This window comes from Alosa alosa, chromosome 18 (assembly GCF_017589495.1).
Source record: "Alosa alosa isolate M-15738 ecotype Scorff River chromosome 18, AALO_Geno_1.1, whole genome shotgun sequence".
Taxonomy (NCBI): domain Eukaryota; kingdom Metazoa; phylum Chordata; class Actinopteri; order Clupeiformes; family Clupeidae; genus Alosa; species Alosa alosa.
In genome coordinates, this window is record NC_063206.1 from 17,560,158 (window position 1) to 17,581,096 (window position 20,939).

The 20,939-nt window shown below is 45.9% G+C and overlaps 1 protein-coding gene across 3 annotated transcripts in view; it reads left to right on the top strand.

Annotated features, from left to right (window-relative positions):
- Positions 1-20,939, top strand: part of thada (THADA armadillo repeat containing) — a 93,578-nt gene that overhangs the window by 17,714 nt on the left and 54,925 nt on the right. For all 3 annotated transcript variants that reach the window (XM_048269841.1, XM_048269840.1, XM_048269842.1), the window contains 6 exons: positions 1,406-1,515; positions 4,093-4,225; positions 6,313-6,435; positions 6,806-6,928; positions 10,725-10,816; positions 17,857-17,946. In XM_048269841.1, coding sequence (XP_048125798.1) covers positions 1,406-1,515; positions 4,093-4,225; positions 6,313-6,435; positions 6,806-6,928; positions 10,725-10,816; positions 17,857-17,946 — 671 coding nt within the window. The remainder of the gene's footprint in view (positions 1-1,405; positions 1,516-4,092; positions 4,226-6,312; positions 6,436-6,805; positions 6,929-10,724; positions 10,817-17,856; positions 17,947-20,939) is intronic.

A 20,939-nucleotide genomic window follows, 5' to 3' on the forward strand; every position in this document is an offset into this window, starting at 1 on the left:
AATATTCTCTTCATGATTAGTAATTTGCAAGAAGATTCACTTTTTATGTGTGTATTTGTTTATGGACATTTCAAGTTATATTAAGCTATCAGTAAGTGGTGTGTGTGTGTGTGTGTGTGTGTGTGTGTGTGTGTGTGTGTGTGTGTGTGACTGTTTTTGTGTGTGTAACTTCTGTGTGTGTGTGTCCGAGTGAGTGTGTAATTGTGGTGTTTTGCATCCCTCCTCTGCATGGCAGCGTGGTTCACACGGAGCTCAGTGAAATCCCGGTGCCCTCAGTGCCACCACAGTCGGGCAGCGTGCCTCTGGCCCCGTCCTAAATCACACGCTCCGCTCCGCGCCACCCTGCAATTTCAGGGTTCCTATCTTAAGGGCACCGAGGCATAGTCAGTGCGTGAGTCATGCGGGGGTGCACGCACCAGTCAAAGGGTCAGGCCGAGTTATCAGGAACTAATGCAGTTTTACACCCAGTGGTTATGGACCAGTCATAGATTTAGTCTGGTATTAGAGTCTGTAATGTTCTAGACTCTGTGGCTATGTGTACTGTAAGTCATGCAGTTTTATTACAGTAATAGGTTGTATAATGTGTCGTCCAACTATTTGTAGGGTATTAAGACATAGAAATGTTTTATGCTTTATATCATAGATACTTATCAGACACCGTAAATCAACCTGTCAGTAATTTATCGAGGACTATAACATTTTATACCCGATGATTATGTACCAGTCAGAGCAGTCCCAGGGAGTTACTGTACACTAGATTTGTTTCTGCAGCTCTTCTTGTAAAGCGCTGAGCCTGGTGCTGAGCCTGGTGCTGAGCTGTTGTTGGTAACAAGGAAGGGCATCACCGAGATCATGGGGTTGCCACCTGGACACCACACAGTCCTAATGAAAACATACCTAAGTCTGTGCGTTAAGCCACGTTGCCAGTGTAATGAATAGATGCATGTGTTCTTTAAGTGTTGCCCTTGGTTGTGAGTGTGATGTGGGAGTTGCTGTGAATAGAGTTGAACTGCTTCCTGCCAGCATTTGGCCAGTGCTGGTCCTTTTCCCTAAAGTGTGATTAGCCTGTAATGCTACAATTAGACTCGGATGTTAATCTGTCTTAAGTAAGATATGGAAAGCACCAGGGACATCAGGGGCAAAACACACACAGACAAACACACACAACAGTTTTTCATCTGCCTCTCAAAGGTTATTATCCACATGTCCTCAGATGTCCTCAGTTACACTCTTCTGGCTTGATTGGCTGTAGTTTTCAATGAAACAATAGAAGGAACAAAGTGATATTACTCAGTTTTGTTACTCTGATTCTTACCGTCTCCTTCCCCTTTTTATCTACCTGCTCTCTTTGTCTCTGTCTCTGTTTTCGTCTCTCTCTCTCTCTCTCTCTCTCTCTCTCTCTCAGGTGGAGGGTGTGGGTCAGTACTTCCGTGAGCAGTTGCTGCAGTCTCGCCACAGAGGGGCATTTGAGTTGGCCTATGTGGGCTTTGTGCGCCTCACAGACATGCTGTGCAAGTAAGGCATCCGTGTGTGTGTGTGTGTGTGTGTGTGTGCGCGTGTGTCTGTGTGTGTCTCTGCAGATAAGAAATGCACAAGTATGTGTTCACGTCAGACATACATTTTCTGCTGGTGAAGCATCTGTGTCAGCATGAGGTGTGTATGTGTGTGTGTGTGTCTTAGCTAGCAGCAAAATGATTACAATCAGTTCAACATTTGGATTATTCAAAATTGTGCTATATAACAGATTAGTGTGTTGAGTTCGTTGGAGAAAACCTGGTCTTTTTTTTTTCAGATGAGCCACAGAAACATCATATGTCTCACACTCTCACACTCCGACACACAAACACTCCAATGGCTATAACCGGTCAGCATGGCTGGTCAGATCCATTGCCACTTCTACGATCTCACTGGCTGTCTTTCCGTCTTCGATGGAGCTGTTTGTACTGCTAGGAATGCTCCACCAGGCAGCCTCTGTGCTATGCTTGGCCAGGAGACCTCATGGCTGAGCCTGTGCTGGGACTCACCTATACACCCCCCCCCCCCCCCTTCTCCGCTGTCCCAGCTGCCCCAGCTGCACGCCTGACTGACTGGAAGGGAGATGGAGGAGAAGGATGGAGGTCAGGAGCCGCCATTTTGGAAGCTGTGGTGTAACTTTTGAAGAGGGAGTTATCCCAGCTGATGGAACACATGTGTAATCACATCACACTTGCGTACTTAAGTAGCGGTATGCTAATTGCTAAAGCATAGAAAATGTGACAAAGATAGCAACAGCACAAGAGCAACATCTTGAATGCACTAAATAAGTTCATACTACTTTAAAATCTCTATTAGGAGATATGTTTTGTGGTGACTGGTGTACCACGCTTCCCAGCAAATTACGAAGAAATTGGGAGACATTCCAGCGCTTTTTACAGTGCTGCTGTCTTTTATCAAACACAGAAGATTTCTCTCTTTGAACCCACGAAAAGAAAGACCAGAAGACGCATTGCATTTAAGACATTCATTGCAGTGTTCTAACTCCAACCTCAGAATTCTGTGGACAACCCTGTTATGAGAACTGCCGTTAACCTGACGGCCGTTTTGGTTTCTATGAAGGATTCCGTGACTGGACCACATGCCTGGCCAATATTTACAGGTGTTGACTGAGCAAAGCCTTTAGTAAGGTTACTTGGCTTAGACTAGCTATGCAAAAGTGTGTGTGTGTGTGTGTGTGTGTGTGTGTGTGTGTGTTTACAGAGACGCCTGTAGGGGTCAGAGGACACGGCTGCTTGTTTTTGCAAGCGCGTGAGGGCAGCCTCGTGGAAACTTCTCCCTGAAAAGGCCCACAGCCAGCCAGAGCGTTATGGGGTGTTGATTGTGGGCTGTTTGACTGGCCCACTCTTTTGAAGGTTGCCTTTGTATCTCATCATATGGTCTGTGTGTGTCTGTGTGTCTGTGTCTGTGTCTGTGTGTGTCTGTGTCTGTGTGTGTGTGTTTCTCTCTTGCCCCACACTCATTTGTTTGATCAGGTCCTCCTGGTTGACTGCCTCTTGTAAAACAGCTGGACTTTTCATAACCACAGACTGCATTCCTTCTCTTGCTGTTTATGTTGTGCTGTGTGTGTGTGTGTGTGTGTGTGTGTGGATAGGTCACCAGTGCATGCGTCCTGGTCTACTCTCGTTAGGATTTGTTGTATAACTTAGTGTCTAGTGAGTGGCTGTATAGAATTGAAGTATCAGTATCTATCTGACCAATACTTGTCTATGCACGCACATATATGTATATATATGCACATATAAGACAGGTTTTTTACCTATGTACATTGGACTGCTTAAATATATCCTACTGACTGTGGTTTTGAGCCTGAGAGTAATAGCCTTCACTATCTGTTACTAACTATAACCGCAACAAGCAGAGTTTGCCCTTTCTAACTGGGCTAGCATGATCTGTTTGAGTTGGCAAGCTCTTGCAGTCCCTGCTGGTTTTTGGCTGTAAGTTTAGCCCTAGTTAGCGTCACCTGTGTGGGCTGTGCCCGTGCATGCTGAGCCTCTCTCAGCTGTGCAGGGTCAATGAGCCATTGCTAGCTGTGTGTGTGTGTTTGTTGTCCAGACTTCATGGTCATCTTCAGACTCTGGACCATTGTGTTCCCATTCTGTGTGAGTGAGATTACTCCCCCATGGACCGAAGATTAAAGACTTAGAACCCAGTGACACTGATCTCAGTGTCTGGGGAACTCCTGCTGTGTGTGTGTGTGTGTGTGTGTGTGTGAGTGTGACATGTTGGTCAAGTTTGTCAACACCCCCCTTTAAAAGCCACATAAGTAGTGGTTTTAACAAGGTTATGTCCCTTAGCCAATTTCTTTTCTATCTGTAATATTGAAATGATGAGAAATTCTGTTTTCTGTGTTAGTTTGTGTGTGTGTATATCTGTGTGTTTTGTGTATGGAGTTTATGTGTGTGTGTTGATTTGGGTCAAACCTTGGGGAAGTAGGTTACCGCTAATGAGGAGAAACTGCACATGTTTGACCACTATTATGTCACCTTTGTGACCTCTACTTTCGGGTCCTAATGCCTGTTTTTGTTTTCTTGTTGCGTGTGCGTGTGTGTGTGTCAGGAGTGGGAGTAAGACCCTACAGCGGCTTCCAGCTCACTGGCTGAAGGAGGTTCTATCGGAGGTGCGCTCCAGTGACCCCTCCTCAAAGCTCTGTGCCACACGCAGAAGTGCCGGGATCCCCTTCTACATCCAGGTCAGGAGAATGTGACACTGCTAACACACACACACACACACACACACACACACACACACACACACACACACACACGCATATACACACATACACACACACGCATACACAATTGTCATGTAATTTATACCTTACCTTATTTATCTTTAGCTTACTCTTTCAGTATCTCTCTTCACCTCTTTCCTTGTTTCTCTGCACTCTCTCTCCCTCTCTCTCTTTCCCTCTCTACCTCTCCCTCTCTCCCTCTCTGTGTGTAACTCATTCTACTGCTACCTTGTAGTTTATAATGCCTAATTAGGTTGTGGGCAGGGAAATCAGGGAAATGATTATCCGAGATCGCCTCTAAAGCCCTCTAGCCTAATCAGAGAGCAGTTAATCCCTGCTGTACCACCACTGACGAGCGTTCCCAGAGAACTTTCTGGAAAGGTCTGGAAAAGTGTGCCTTTAAAACACACACACACACACACACACACACACACACACACACACACACACACACACACACACACACACACACACAGAGTGCCTGGCTGGACTAAAGCACGTCTTGGCGCCACATCACAGGCTGTGGAGAAGAGCGGCCCGAAAAACTTCACCGCTGGCTGCGCTGGCCATGCTGGCCGTGCTGGCTCTCCGTCTCGTGTTTATGATGTCATGGAGCGAGGCTCTTCTCCTCTCTCTTCTCTCTTCTCCCTCTGTCTCCTCTGAACTCCTTCCACCTGGCCCGCGCTTCTGAGCCCTCAGCCCCACGCCAACATGGGAGACTAGCGCTAGCCATGACACCACTACCATAACAAGCACTCCGAAGAGGCCCGAGTGTGAGAAAACACAGCACTGAAGACACCATCGACTGCCCCCCCCCCCCCAATCTTCCCCCTTCAGCCTGCTAGCCAGTTAGCTGGAACCCATCTCTAAAGCAGATGACCAGAGGCTCCGGAGATAGCTGTCCGTGCTCGCTAGCGCTAGCCAGCTGGCTAGTTGGTGTTGACACAGAGCCCCTGAGGTGGACTGGCTGCTGCAGGCCGAGCGAGCTCTATAACCGCTCTTATGTCATTAGCCTGACACATTTAGGTTGTCATAACAGCGTCGTTCTGTCTGAGGTCGGGCGTAATTGTTTGAGCGATTGTGTGTTGTTTTCTTTGACTTTCTTTATCTGGCTGTGTCCCTGTGCAGCTCCGGCCCCCCTCCCGCTCTCGCGCGGCCTTTTGCTCTATTCAAATTATATGGTTGGAAAGGTGCAGTGGCATTGGGTTTATATGTAAATACTGTAACAGGGTGTACAGTTATGGAAGCATAGTTTTAGAACTTATCTTTTTCCATTTCTCTCTCTCTCTCTCTATCTCTCTCTCTCTTTCCTTTTGTTGAAATGGTCACCTCTGGCTTCCTCCTGGTGTAATTGACTTCTTGTAATTGAATCTATTATGGATTCAAAGGTTATGGCTTAGGAGCTTCAGACATAGCAAGAACTGTTATATTGTATGGATTTGTGCCATCTTCTTGGGGCAGTTGGGGGTCAGATTTCCATTGCCCAGAGTGTCAGATGACCTTCAGTGGAGGCTCGTATATTGTGCAATTGCTCCAAATAAGCTGGTTTTCTAGATTCTTTGAGGACAGGGGTATTACACATTTCCCCCTAATATCACTTACTCTGTGTTTCACTTTGACTGTGTGTGGTTAGCAGCACCATTTCCTGTATTGGCAGTGCTGTTGAAGCTGGTGCATGTTTTCAGTAACTGTGTTTTCTGTTGTGGGTGCAGGCAGGCAGGCAGGCTGGGTGTAAGTGTTATATGATGGCCAATTGCTTGTGAGGGCAGGTCAAGTTGGCCATCTTTTTAATGCCACAAAGCAAACAAAAAAAAAAAAATCAAGGCCAGGGCATAGACATGGTATCCATGTTCAAGTCTCAAGTGGAAACAACAATAGTGGTGGAGTTCACATTGGCTCAGTTCAGAAAGAAATGCTGTGCAAGAAATGCATTTAGGACTTGTTTCCAACTTGTGAAATTGTTTTCAAGGACATTTGAATGGTATTTTTTAATGAAGGAAAGGATTTTACATTTCTTCTGCCTCCATCTTCCACCCATTTCTCAGGCCCTATTGTCGTCAGAGCCAAAGTCATCCAGCTGCAGTCTTCTGAAGATGACTATGAGAGACCTGACCGCTCTGGCCAAGCCCACCCAGGGCACCGTCACTGATGCCAGCACAGTGCCACAGGTACTTGCACACTCTGCCAATGCAATGCACGTGCACACACACACACACACACACACACACACTTAGACACACATAGTCAATACTTCTCAGGGTACTTTTCATACACATCCAGACAGAATAATAGCTTAATGAGACCATATGCAGACACATTGGCTTACTGCTCTATAGTTTTAAAGGAGATGAATTAATACCACGGCTAATGCCAGTCCCTTGGTTTTTGTAGTCTGTTTTTGTAGTTAGGTGGCCAGTGAAAACATGATGTCTCTGTCTAACCCCAAGTCATCCATCCATCTCTCTCATCCTCTGGTTGTCTATCTGCATCTCTCTCTCTCTTTCTCTCTCTCTCTCCCTCTCTCTCGTGCTCTGTCAGGTGCATGCTCTGAACATCCTGAGGGCCCTGTATCGAGACACGCGGTTGGGAGAGAACATCGTGCCGTTCGTGGCCGACGGTCTGCAGGCTGCCGTGCTGGGCTTCACCTCACCCATATGGGCCGTAAGTATCCCAATCTAGTCGTCCAGTCTGCAGAGTTGTGGTGGACCGCTGTGGCCGCACATACTGGACGGAGTCCTGGGCTGGATTAGAGGCAGGAAAGGGGTGCTAGGGAGGCCTGTCTGGTCCACACACAGGAATACTTTTTGGGCTCCTTTAAGCTCTTCTGGAAGTAAACTAAACAAAAAAAAAAAAATGTTTGTTTACAGCTGTGAAAATGGGTAACCAGAGTCAAAACTTGGCTGCTTTAACAAGGCCCGTGTGAACAGTTAGTCATTCTTATCAATATGTGGCAACTGTGATATGGTGACTTCTGCTGACTTTGGATAATAGCGAACTCTGTCTCCAGACAGAGCTACGTGCTTTTACACATGCTTTCCCACACAGTCTCTCACACACACACACACACACACACACACACACACACACACACACACACACACACACACACACACACACACACACACACACACACACACACACACACACACACACACACACACACTCACTCACTCACTCACTCATAAGCATACACCTGGCTGTTTGTTCTCGGCGGGACACTTTGATCCACTCCCACTGTATAGACCTACCGCTAACAGGTCACCATGGAGACGAGACCCGGTCACATTCTTCACTTCTTACCCTCATGGCGGCCTCTCTCTCTCTCTCTCTCTCTCGCTCTGTCTTTCACTATCTCTCACTTCATCTCTCTTTTACTCACTCTTTTTGTTTTCTCTATCTCTTTCTTTCCCTCTCTTTTTATACCTCTCACTCATTTTATATCTCTTTTGTGCGCTCTCGCTCTCTCTCCCCTTCTCCCTCTCCCTCGGTCTCACGCCCCCCTTCAGTCCATCTCTCAGCAGGCCTCTGCTCCATCACTCCTCTTTTCTCTCCATATTGGCTGCTGGGGTGGGAAGGGTCACACATGCCCCCCTCCACTCTCCCTGGGAGACGTCACTCTCTCTGGAGCAGACCTGGGCAGGTGGGACCACCGGCCCCACAGCTGAGGCTGGAGAAAATGCCTTTTAATGAAAGCTGGGGTCACCCTGTCATGGCAGTCCTTTATTAATGCCACCCTATGCAAACCACACGCATAGAACACGCACACACACAAACACACACACACTCACAATTGTAAAAAAGGGATTGCCTAAACTTAGCGATGACTAAAAACTGAACAATGCTAAGGATTAGGGTAGGAACTTTTTTTAGGGCCCTATGATTTCCGCGATGCGGAAAACGCGGAGGGAATCACCGAATCTACACATGAAAACGGAATTCTCTTATGAACACGGAATTGCATGGAATTTTCAGATATTCTGTTGACACATTAAATAAACGGGCATTTTTCTACTTGCTTCACTTTTATTTCAGTTTACTTTGAAACAAAAAGCATATAATGTGGGGGCAGCCGTGGCCTACTGGTTAGCGCTTCGGACTTGTAACCGGAGGGTTGCCGGTTCGAACCCCGACCAGTAGGCTGAAGTGCCCTTGAGCAAGGCACCTACAGTACAGTAACCCCTCACTGCTCCCCGAGCGCCGCTGTTGTTGCAGGCAGCTCACTGCGCCGGGATTAGTGTGTGCTTCACCTCACTGTGTGTTCACTGTGTGCTGAGTTTCAATTCACGGATTGGGATAAATGCAGAGACCAAATTTCCCTCACGGGATCAAAAGAGTATATGTATACTATACTATTCTATATAAGAAGGTCTCTGCCTAAACCGTGACCGAAAGACATTAGTTAAACGCGTTCCGTACCCTAGTAATTATATCTCACGTGCATCGAGTTTGTTGATTGGTGCGTGACAGAAAATAAGCGATCCCGACAATGGTGGCAAAACACTAAACTGCTTGATTGCTAGATAACGGGGCTAAACAATACCCAAATGACTACTATGAGTCTGAAAACAACTAGTTTGTAAGTTTGCAACACATCATTGACCTGACTCGCAATTATACATGTATAGCTATAGCGACCATAGAAATCAAAAGGGCAACTTAAGAACAAAGCTAAATCCACTGCGGGCAAATCCCTCCAGCCAAGACCATGACAAAATCAGTAGCTGCATGAATTTGTGAATTTGACATGAATTTGTGGAAGATTGTTGAAATGTGTGCAGAAGATGCATACCACTATGTCAGTTTTTTGAAACATTGCAAGCAGTTCCATTCCCAGACACGAATGTCAGCAACCTCAAACAGACGCACAGACCCACCATTCAAAAAACGCTGCAATAGATTCTCACAGACGAGAGAGTGCAACACCAAGCGCCCTTACCATCCTGTAGCCATCGGTCAGTGGAGATGTGTGCTAACAATGGTAGGCTAAATGCTCTATAAAGCAACACATATTTAAAATGAAACAAGAATCTACAAAAAAGTAGGCTACTTTTAAGTAGTGGGACATTTTGAGTTACAAAGTGCCCTTTTATTGAGATCTAAACTTGAAGCCTAGTTATGGCCATGTAGTTGAAGTTATGTAGGCCTTAGGCCCTAACTGTTGTTTTTGCACAGAGATTTGTTGAATGTTTGGCTAAATGTTGGAGAATTTTGAATGATTGGCTTTGCTGAATATTTAAAAAGCTGAATTGTGTCTGTCATTGAGTTTTTATAAGTCAAGACAAGTAAAAATCCGAAACAACTAAAATTAAATCCGAAAAAAAAAAAAAAAATGGAATTTGAGAAAAAATAAAACTGAATTTAGAAAAATAATAAAACGGATTTCATAGAGCCCTACTTTTTGTTCTTGAGGATCTTAAAATACTTCTTTATAGAGTTAGTCAATCCAAGACAAATGTCTCCAGTTCCACTTGTAGATCTCAGCCTGTTTTTCTAACTCATTCCATGACCACCACATGCTTTTCTCTTCCTTATTGGTCATTCTCTGAACCGTCCAGCAGAGCCACTTTTCTTGACGAAAACGAGAAACAATTTTTGTGTCTTCATTCAGCAGATGCTTTTTTATTCAAACCATCTTCCATTACAGTGTCGAGACAGGTGCTACCAGGAGCCCTTCCTTATTTGTCGGCCTTTGAGGGCGAAAGAGTCTGAGTCACTTTTCTCGAATGAGAAACACAGAGCGATCTTCAGTCCTAATGCCCAGAAGGGTGTTTGTGTTGGGTACTACCTGTGTGACTGTGTTAAGTAGACTTAACTGAGTGTTTTGGTCCTCTTTAAGAGGATTGTGTCATCTCTTAAGTATGCCGCCATAAGTGTGTTTATGTGAGTGTGGCTGAGGGGGACACTCGTTTCATCTTTTCTCACAAATTATCACCATGGTGTCCGCTAGCTACTTTTGAGAAGCATATATTGAATTGCTTTCAAAATGTTGACTGTCTAAGTTGAAAGTTGAAAATGTGGTCTGCGTAACTTCTATATTTGGTGGGGCCTTACCTACATACTTCTAATTTTTTTCTGTCTCCTTTTTTAATCCCTTCACACTCTGGCTTTGGCTTTCCTTCTCTCCCCTTTCATCTTTCTCTCTCTCCCTCTCTCTCTCTCTCTCCCTCTCCCTCCCTCTCTCCCCCTCTCTCTCTCTCTCTCTCTCTCTCTCCCTCTCCCTCCTCTCTCTCTCTCTCTCTCTCTCTCTCTCTCTCTCTCTCTCTCTCTCTCTCTCTCCCTGAACATTTTGTGGATGTGAGTTTGGGGAGGGTGGGGTGGAGGGAGGTTTTATTATGGGTTGTTTTTAATGTTACCTGGTTTCCTTTTTTTTGACTGTCAATAAAGGAACCTTAGAAGTCAAAGTCCCTCTCTCTCCTCTCTCTCTCTCTCTCTCTCTCTCTCTCTCTCTCCTTCTCAGGTGAGGAACTCGTCCACTCTTCTCTTCAGCACACTGATCACGCGGATCTTTGGGGTGAAGAAAGGCAAAGACGAACACTCCAAAAAGAACAGGTGTGTGCGTGTGTGCGAGTGGAGTGTGTGTGAGGATGCACTCCCCTACACTCCTCTTTCCTTCCCTTCTCTCCCAGCTCTAAATCACTCCACACTCTCTCCCTCTCCCCTTCTCTTCATCACTCTCCTGTCTCCTGTTGGAATACTCCTCCATACTTCCTAAATCATAGCAGGTTCTCCCTTCATGGTGCAGCAACTATCAGCCACCATGATGGCCCAGTGCACCACATCTTTTAGATGGATCACAGTCCTGGACACTTCCTGTGTACAACACGCGCACACACACACACACACACACACACACACACACACACACACACACACACACACACACACACACACACGCGCGCACTCACTGAGCACTGTCTGTTGTGTGCTTTGATACACTGGAGGCACGATTTTCCAGAAAATGTTCTCCATCTGATTGCACTCAATGACTTTGGGACTAGTTCCCCCATGAGCATGGATGGCCACATGTGAAGATGCCTTCAGCTCTTCTGTGGAGCGTCAGGTGCTCTGCTTCTTGGGACCAGCAGGTGGTGCTCTGCCCCTGCAGCCTAGTGCAAGGCTCACTCAGTTGGCTTCTCCCTCTCTCACTCACTCACTCACACTCTCTCTCTATCTCTATCTCTCTCTCTCTCTATCTATCTATCTATATATCTATCTGTCTCTCTCTATCGGTCTCTCTTTACCTTTCAGAGATCCACTGTCAGCAATACACTGCCTGTCTGTCTCTATAATGTGCACTCAGATATGCACTCACACACTTCACATCAAGCCCTCTACCTTGTCATTTATTTTAGACACATACACACACACAGAAACACACACACATACTGTATTCATTCCACCCTGTTGATCTTGACCTCTGCCCCAGCAGTGGAGAGGGTGTGTGGCTAATGACGGGACCCCCTGCAGTGAGACTGGGCCACTCTGATCTCCCTGTCACACACACACACACACACACACACACACACACACACACACACACACACACACACACAAAAAACACACACAATTACACGCTCCCTCACACACACACACACGCACACACAATTACACGCTCCCTCACACTCAGTTCCCTCACTATTTCAAAAACACACTCCCACATATATATACACACACTAACACACAATCATTCATGCACACAAATACCTTATCCCCATACCACACACACTCTCTCTCCCTCTCTTTCTGTTACACACACAGGCACACATAATACGATAACATGGACAAAACACATACCATATCAACCATCTCATGCTATTTCCATGCCACTACATTACACTTACCTACTACAGTACTGCCCAGGAGCTCACTGACCGTGTGCTTGGGTTAGAGTCGGCAAAGGTACATTAGGTTAGCGGGACATGGACTCAGAACCGCAATCTGGTTTTATTTGCTGTCAGCAAGTATGTTTACATTCACATACAAGGTGTTTGGTTCTGGCCATTGGTGTCACTATTGTAGTTAATAAGCAATGTAGTCTTACTAGGGGTGTGAGGGTGCCGAACCGTTTAGGCGTTCAATACAGATGTATACCGAATGCAGACTTAAACAGTACACTTTTTTTGTTCCCACACAAACATTAAGTGGCGGATCAGATGTCAGTTTAGTTATTTTAGTTAATATAAATACTATTCCTGCATATAAGTGTTGAGTATCAGCAATATTGTTGTGAGCATCAGCAATATTGTTGTGAATGCTAGGCTAGCAGTACTTACAGGCTTACTATACCCAAAACATAACCGAACCGTGACCTCAACACCGAATGGTGATTTTTTTTTTTTTGTGCACTGTTCCCGTGCCTGATGGAGTCTCCATGGGGGGGTTCTGATGTGTTTGTGTCTGTGGTTCCCAGCATGGCTGCACGTAGTGGCGGACATGGAACACACCGTCATTTCCCTAAACGGCTTCATCCGTCTTCTTGCCCTCCTGTGCGATCTAATTGAATGGTGGCTTTGAGGCCAGCCAATAAGTACGAAGGCTCGCATGTACAGTAATGCTTTTCACAGTTCACACACAAGTCACATCACCACACACACACACACTCTCTCTCTCTCTCTCTCTCTCTCTCTCTCTCTCTCTCTCTCTCTCTCTCTCTCTCTCTCTCTCTCTCTCTCTCTCTCTCTCTCTCTCTCTCTCTCTCTCTCTCTCTCTCCCCTCCAGGTATTACCTGTTCCCTTGTGATTTCCTGATGTCTCTCCTGGCTACATCTGATGTACTCTGTTTTCATTTTTTTTCTCCTTTGTTTTCCTGTGTGTGTGTGTGTGTGTGTGAGAGTACCTGCATGAGTATGTGAACCATGAAAATACTGAGATTGATATGCACCCAGAACACTTTGGTTGTGTAGCCTGTACAAAGATAGATACTTTGGATGGTTTCAATTTGAGTGTGTACGTGTATGTGTGTGCGCCTATATGTGTCTCTGTATATGTGTGTGTAGGTCTCTGCGAGCGAGTGTGTCTGCCCAGGTGTGTGTTATATGTGTGTGTGTGTGTAATGTGAGTGTGTGTGTGTGTAATGTGTGGGGGAAATGAGATTGTGCTAGTATTTAGGAGTACGTCAGTGTGGCTACAGTAGGTCAGAGGCTTATTTACAGTACTGTGTGTCTTTGTGCAAGAGTGTGTACGTGTGTGTGTTTATATGTGCTAGTGTAGTGTGTCTGAATTAGTCTGTGTGATTTATTGCATTGCGTGTGTGTGTGTGTGTGTGTGTGAGGAGGGAGAGCAAGCGAGCCTGCAGCAGTCTGGCAGCTCGCTGGCTGTGATTATTTGCATGTGTGTTCTGGCCACACTAAATGCACCCTGACAGGCTGTCCACTCCAATGTCTGGCTGCAAGGTTGTGTGTGTGTCTGTGTGTGTGTGTGTTGTACGCTACACACACACACAGCTAACAGTGACATCCCAGCATGCTGGTTAGGGGTGAAGCAGCGTGCAGGTCAGTGGGGCTAGGTGACCTCTGACACGTGCACACACACTTACACTTGCACACACACTTACACTCACACAGCCACACTTGAGCTGGTATCTACAAAAATAAAAAATGTGTGTGTGTTATTGTGGCAGCATGACTATGTAAAGTGTATGCTAGAATATGCACTAGAGATCGCGGCGGTTCAGCGGTTACAGCCCTTGGACTCAGCGGTTAAACCCATGGATCGAGGCGGATTCACGTAAAAAATATAATATTTTAATTAAATTGGGAGGGTGGCGGTTGAACCAATCAAATGAAAAAATATAGCCTATACATTGTTAAATTGTGTTTACCTACATCCGAAAAAAAAAAACGAGCACACTTTGAAATAGTAAAATTTTCATCAGGCAGTTTGGCCTAGTTGCTTCTATGCATGCTGCTTTGTTTATCTATCAGAGACGTTGTTGCGGAATTGGTGTATTCCGATGTTTCGCTGAGCAACCCCTCACGTACACACATACACACACACACACACACACACACACACACACACACACACACACACTAAAGGTAACAAAGTTTAAATTAAGTAGCCTATAAATAGCCTACCAGCATGTTTTCCTCTCCAGTGTGCAATAAGAAAGTAGAATAGGCTACAGTGCAAGTTGACCCGATGATTCATCTCCCATGTAATGGCGTCTCGTTGCAGAGCCTTGGTAGGCCACTAAGCAAATCTGCAACCTATGAGCCCAGCTGCCAGTATTGGAGGAGGCCTAAACATCTCGTAGATGAGACTGACTGGTTTTATTTTGTTTTAGATATTATATATAAAACACATAGTCATTGTAGCCTACCATTCAGGGAATAGGCATTTAAAAGGGAGACAGATTATGGATTGATATGACTCAGAACTGACATCGGGCAATGGCAGTCGCGAGATGTTCAGAGCGTAAGAGCTAAAACTTCTACAAGCTCAGTAACATCCACAGCCGAAAAAGAAAAGATAAGAAAAATAGTGGAAAAACTTATGTGTAAGGCAAGCAAGCAAGTTTGGCGGTTGTTACTAAAAATGTGAACATGCGTTGCACTGCTGTCTTGGTGGGTTACAGTCGCGTAAAGTAGCCTATAATGTGAATGACTTGTTATTTTATTAAGGATTTCTTTCTTTTTGCAAAAAATAAAGGCATTAATTAGTAGGCTAAATAGCAGCATGTTGAAATGATGTGCCAAATTGCGTTTTTTATTACAATGATAAAATTGTAGGCTACAGGCTGCTGATATTCTGGGGATAGGCTACAACATAGCAAATGTAGGACTTTAGCCTTTTAATATATTTGCTGCATTGGATCAGTCTTTCTAGAACAGTCAAGAGCTTTCTAGCCTTACGTCAGCAGCACCGCATCACCCATATACATTAAAACAACCAGCGGATGGCGGTGACTGACTCTTTGAAATTTGGTCAAAAAAGCGTTGGTCCCGGATGGATGATAAGTTTTGCTATGCGGTTACGGTTGAAATAATAGCCCATCCGCGCATCTCTAATATGCACGCATGGATGTGTGCGTGTTAATGTGTGTGCTCTTAACTCGTTTGAATTTTTACTAGCATTTGGCCTCCCTTGCACATGTTTTTGTGTGATGTGTGGTGTATGGCACTGGCTCTCCATCCCAAACATACATGCCTTTGTATGCCATTTTATATGCACTGTAAATGTTCCCTTTTATGGAGCCAATTCTGGCAACCACACGTCCTCATATTCACCAAGCAATCACCTTAAAGTCAAGCCTGGCCTTTTTTCCCTCTGTGTGTGTCTCTGTGTGTCTCTGTGTGTCTCTTGTGTGTCCATAACCCTAAAAAAACTAAAGGATCTTTCCCTTCTCGGTTTCCCAGAAGAGTGCATACCTGACCTCCGGGTGTTTGTAGCTGCACCAGGTGAGGGAGAGAGAGAGAAAGACTAGTGTAGGGGAGTGTGTCCATGCCGCTTGGTGCTTCCTACCCTTTAGTCAGTGTACACCGACGGTGCCATCGTGACATGTTTGAGCTCATGTTAGCTAAGGAAAGCTTGAGGAGAGTAGCCAGTAGACATTGTGTCTGGCAGGCCTAGTGAAACGAGCCTCAGGCCAGCTGATGAGAGCAGGTCTCTGTGGGGGCACCGGCATGAGCCACAGTCTGAAGTCCAGAGTCGGTCAGAAATCAATGGTGTGTGTGTGTGTGTGTGTGTGTGTGTGTGTTGTGTGTGTGTGTGTGTGTGCGTGTGTGTGCGCGCAAATTGGTTTATGTTCAGGTTGTGTGTGTGAGAGAGAGAGTCAGGTTGTGTGTGGCAATGTGTATTTGTATGATTGCGTGTGTGTCCGCGTGTGTGCGTAAATGTAGACGCTGCCAGCAATGGGAGGCATTGTGTGTGTGTGTGTTTGGTTGGCGTGTGAGTCATTGATTATTTTAGAGATTGATGGTTGACTGCTAGCTCTGAGTGTGTTTGTGTGTGAGAGCTTATTTGTAGTACGCTGGATCAGTGAGCGTCTGTGTAAACATTTTTATGTGATCTGACCGCTCTTTTGCTTGGAGTGGAGAACAGGGAGGAATGCCATCATCCGCTTAGAGTATGAAAACTTTGTGTGGGTGAGCGAGAGTATGTGGATGCCCCTATGCGTGCGTGTGTGTGTGTGTGCGTTTATGTGTAAGTGAGAATATCAGCATGCTTCCGGCACAGAAGACATGACCGAATTATGTCATGAAAGTTTGTTTTCTTGTCTCCCTGTGCGTGTGCGTGTGTGTGCGTGTGTGTGTGTGTGTGTGTGTCTATCCCCATACAAGCATGTTTGAACACATTTGAGAAGGCCTTGATGGACAGATTTGTTGTAAATCAGGAACGTTTGTGTGTGTGGTGCGTGTGTGTTAAAGCCATTCAGCCTGAACCATGTGTGTCACCCACAGTGAGAGAATGCCAGTCTTTGTCCAGCTTAAGCGTTTCCACATTGGGTTGCGCCAGAGTTGATTTGTGCCTTAGTGTATCAATATGACTGTGTCTGCATATGCTGTGAATGTGTATTCCGTGTGTTTCTGTGTGTGAGTGAGAGTGTGTGTGTGTGTGAGTGAGTGAGTGAGTGTGTGTGTGTGTGTGTCTGTGTCTGTGTGTTTAAGAGCATGTACATGATGGGTGTCATTTGAATGCTGTGTGTGTGTGTGTGTGTGTGTGTGTGTTTAAGAGCATGTACATGATGTGTGTCATTTGAATGCTGTGTGTGTGTGTGTGTGTGTGTGTGTGTGTGTGTGTGTTTAAGAGCATGTACATGATGTGTGTCATTTGAATGCTGTGTGTGTGATCATCTTCACAGACGGTTGTGGTGCGTTATGTGTGACATGGGTACCAGACCCAACAGGACAGTTCTGTTACCATGATCGCGTCTTCCTTCTAACGCGGAACAGGACAGGATGTGGGAGACCTTTCTGTGTGTATTTGTGCAGACGTTTGTGTGTGTGTGTCTTGTGTCTATTTTTGTATTTAGACATGCTTCAACATAGGCTCTCTGACAGTCTCCTTCACACATATGTGCACAATTGTGCTTTTTATGTAAAATAATTTCCTTTCTTCTCCCTGCTCTCTATTTTTACACAAACACATACACCCCTACACACACACACACACAGATACAGACACAAACACACACAGATCAGGCTCAGCATATCTCTTTCGAGGGAATAAACAGGCCAGTGGGATGAAGTGCGTTTCCAGGCTGGGCCTAATGAGCGCTTTATGGGGCTGTAAAAGAGTTGTGTTTAAGGAAGTGGTTTACAAACCAGAGTTTTAGGGTCTGTTTTCTCTCTCCTCCCTTCCTCCATCTGTCTCTCTCTCTCTCTCTCTCTCTCTGTCTCTCTCTCTCTCTCTCTCTCTCTCTCTCTCTCTCCTTTTCCACTCTCCCTCTCTTTTGCTCTCGCTCACACACACGCACGCACACACACACACACACACACACACACACACACACACACACACACACACACACACACACACACACACACACACACACACTAAGGGCTGGGAGTAGGTTTGAGGACCTGCTTATGTGTTCATTCATTTCTCTTTCTCTTTCTCTCTCTCTCTCCCCCCCTCTCTTTCTCGCAGGATGACTGGCAGGGAGTTCTTCACTCGTTTCCCTGCTCTTTACCCATTCCTCCTCAGTCAGCTTGAGCAGGCAGCCAGCTCTGTGGACAGGTGAGTGTGTGTGTGTGAGCATGTGTGCGTGTGTGTGTGTGGGTGTCGGTGAGGAGCTGCCATCAGCATCACAATGCCAAAGGTTGTTAACTTCTTAGAAGTTTTGTGTGTGTGTGTGTGTGTGTGTGTGTGTGTGTGTGTGTGTGTGTGTGTGTGTGTGTGTGTGTGTGTGTCTGTGTTGGCGCGCGCGCGCTCGCTCTGGCCACTTCCTCTCCTCTCTGGGGAGACCAAATTAGAACAAACAGCTTCATTAAGCTGCTGGGGCTCATTACACTCTCCTGATGGACAGCTTCCTACTGATAACAAACACACACGCGCACCTACACACCCTCGGACACACACACACACACACACACACGCACAAATAGAGAGAACCTTTTTTTTAAATTAACATGACTATTATAGCGACCAAAATTATCACGCTTATTGCGGTATTTTTCAAATGTGCTGAAAATGTTTCTAAGCCTAGCACCAATGATGTACAGAGCTGATAATTGGCCAGCCCTGCATGCACAATAGCAACAAGACAACAGAATAGCATAGTGTCTTGTCATAACAGTGCTGTGGCTCCATTAAGACCCCCTTTTTCTCTGTGCATGTTAAGCAGAGAGAGAAAGGCAAAAAAACAATAGGAGTTAGATGGGCTGGCGACTGTGGTAAAATTAGTGAATTACTGGTTACTAAATAAAGCTGCAACTCCTTTGATTGAAGCTGTGTCTTGTGTGTGCCTGGTGCTCACAATTATAGCCTACCATAAGGAAAGCTGGGTCAATTTAAACACTTTTTAATTAAGCGTAATTTACAAAGTGATTGTGCCACACTGAAGGCTAATATTTTGTCACTATCAACCTACATCTGTCCTCTGTCAAATATAGTTGCATTTTCAGCTCTGAACAAAACCGTTCAGGAATTATTTAAACAAAACTGGAACGTGCGTAATGTTTCATTCATCCCTCCTGGTTGGGATGAATGAAACAGGAAAGAGACAAGAAAAACATGCAGTTTAAACTACAATGTAACCTTCTGATAATGTAGATATGTTACAACATATCGTAAATGAATGGACATCACAAATTGTCGTTAGCTGTAGCCTAGTAGATCACAACAAACCTCCAAGATGCAGTAGGCAGCTGTATGCATTCATATCAGATGAGTGGTAAAAAAGTGTCAAAAGTGTTATGCCACTTATCCATTTGGTAGATTCACCAGAGAACCATTCCTATGAGAGTAGACCTGCGAAAATGAACTGCAGATCCACAAAGCTATCTAGGTTTATTTGTGTTTGCAGTCATCTTAAAATATGCGTTGCAGTGGCATTTGATTTCAAACACATAACAAGCCCATGTTGCATGCTGCATTTGTGTGCCTGCTTTAAGGGACTCGGATTACCGTTAACCGGTAAACCATGATAAAATTCGGTTTACCGAAACCGTTTACTGTACACCGGTAACCGTTACATCCCTACTCACAAACACACACACACACGCACACACATACACATGCACACACACACACACAGATGCCTACACTCACACTCATACACCCAAGTGCACACAGGCCCTTCAGCGTCCACACAACTTCATGCACTAACAGGTGTGTGTATGTCCAGTTCCTGTTCCAGACAACCCCACCCACATTCTTCTCTTCCGCCCTTTGTCCCTCATTCCATCCTTCCATCCTTCCATCCGTCCGTCCCTTCTTTCCCACTCCTCCACTCCTGTTAATGTCCCCAAATGGGAGAAAAGGAGTCGGCTCCATCGCAAGGCGCTCATGTGTTGCACAACACAGTCCCAAGTCAATATTATCTTAATATGTCTCATATTATTCTAATGTGTTCTCAGCCTGTGTCTACAGCCTCCCTCCCTCACACACACACACACACACACACAAACGCACGCACGCACGCACACTCACACACACACACACACACACACACGTTCACTCACACACACACGTTCACTCACACGCACACACACACACACACACACACGTTCACTCACACACACACGTTCACTCACACGCACACACACACACACACACACGTTCACTCCACCACCACACGTTCACTCCACACGCACACACACACACACACGCGTTCACTCACACACACACGTTCACTCACGCACACACACACACACACACACGTTCACTCACACACACACGTTCACTCACACGCACACACACACACACACACACACACACACACACACACACACACACACACACACACACACACATATGCACACTCTCACATATGCACACTCTCACACACTTAAACTCATTGACACACAGCAGCCTCTCAAGCACAAGCAGGACCCTGTGTTCACACGGCAGATCCTGTCTCTTTCTTTCTTTCCTTTCTCTCTCTCTCTCTCTCTCTCTCTCTCTCTCTCTCTCTCTCCCTCTCTGCCTGCTCCTGGTTGCCATAGCGACGCGGGCCCCCAGCGCGATCATATTTTCATATCGCCCGTAAATCACGCGCCACATAAAAACCTGAACGGACGAGACTGGCGGGAGATGCAGGGGGCTTAGAAAGCCATTAGCCGCCCAGCGCCCCTAGCGTCCCAGCGGCCCAGCGGCCCAGCGGCCCAGCGGCCGCCCACTTGGACTGGGATGCGGCCCGAGGTGGAGCGGGGGCTTGTGGGATACGTGCCACGGGTTCGGGTTGCTATGGCGGCGTGCATTGAGCCCAAGGCGGGCCTGAGTGCGGATGAGCACTCTTTAGAGGGAAATGGGTTTTATAAATCATGTGTAACGTCTCCGTTAACACCTGAACAAAGGTGATCGAGGGTTTAAAGTCTTTTAATAGCTTTACAACTCTCTGGATGGCTTACTATGGCTCAGGTGCAGAGAAAGTGTGTGTGTGTCGCTGTGAGTGTGTGTGTGTGTTTGTGTCTGCTTGTGAGCCTCCACATGGCCTCCTGTAACAAATATGTAGCATTATAAAGCTATTTTGACCATTGGGCGGACGTTTGATGTGCGCAGCTCTGTAA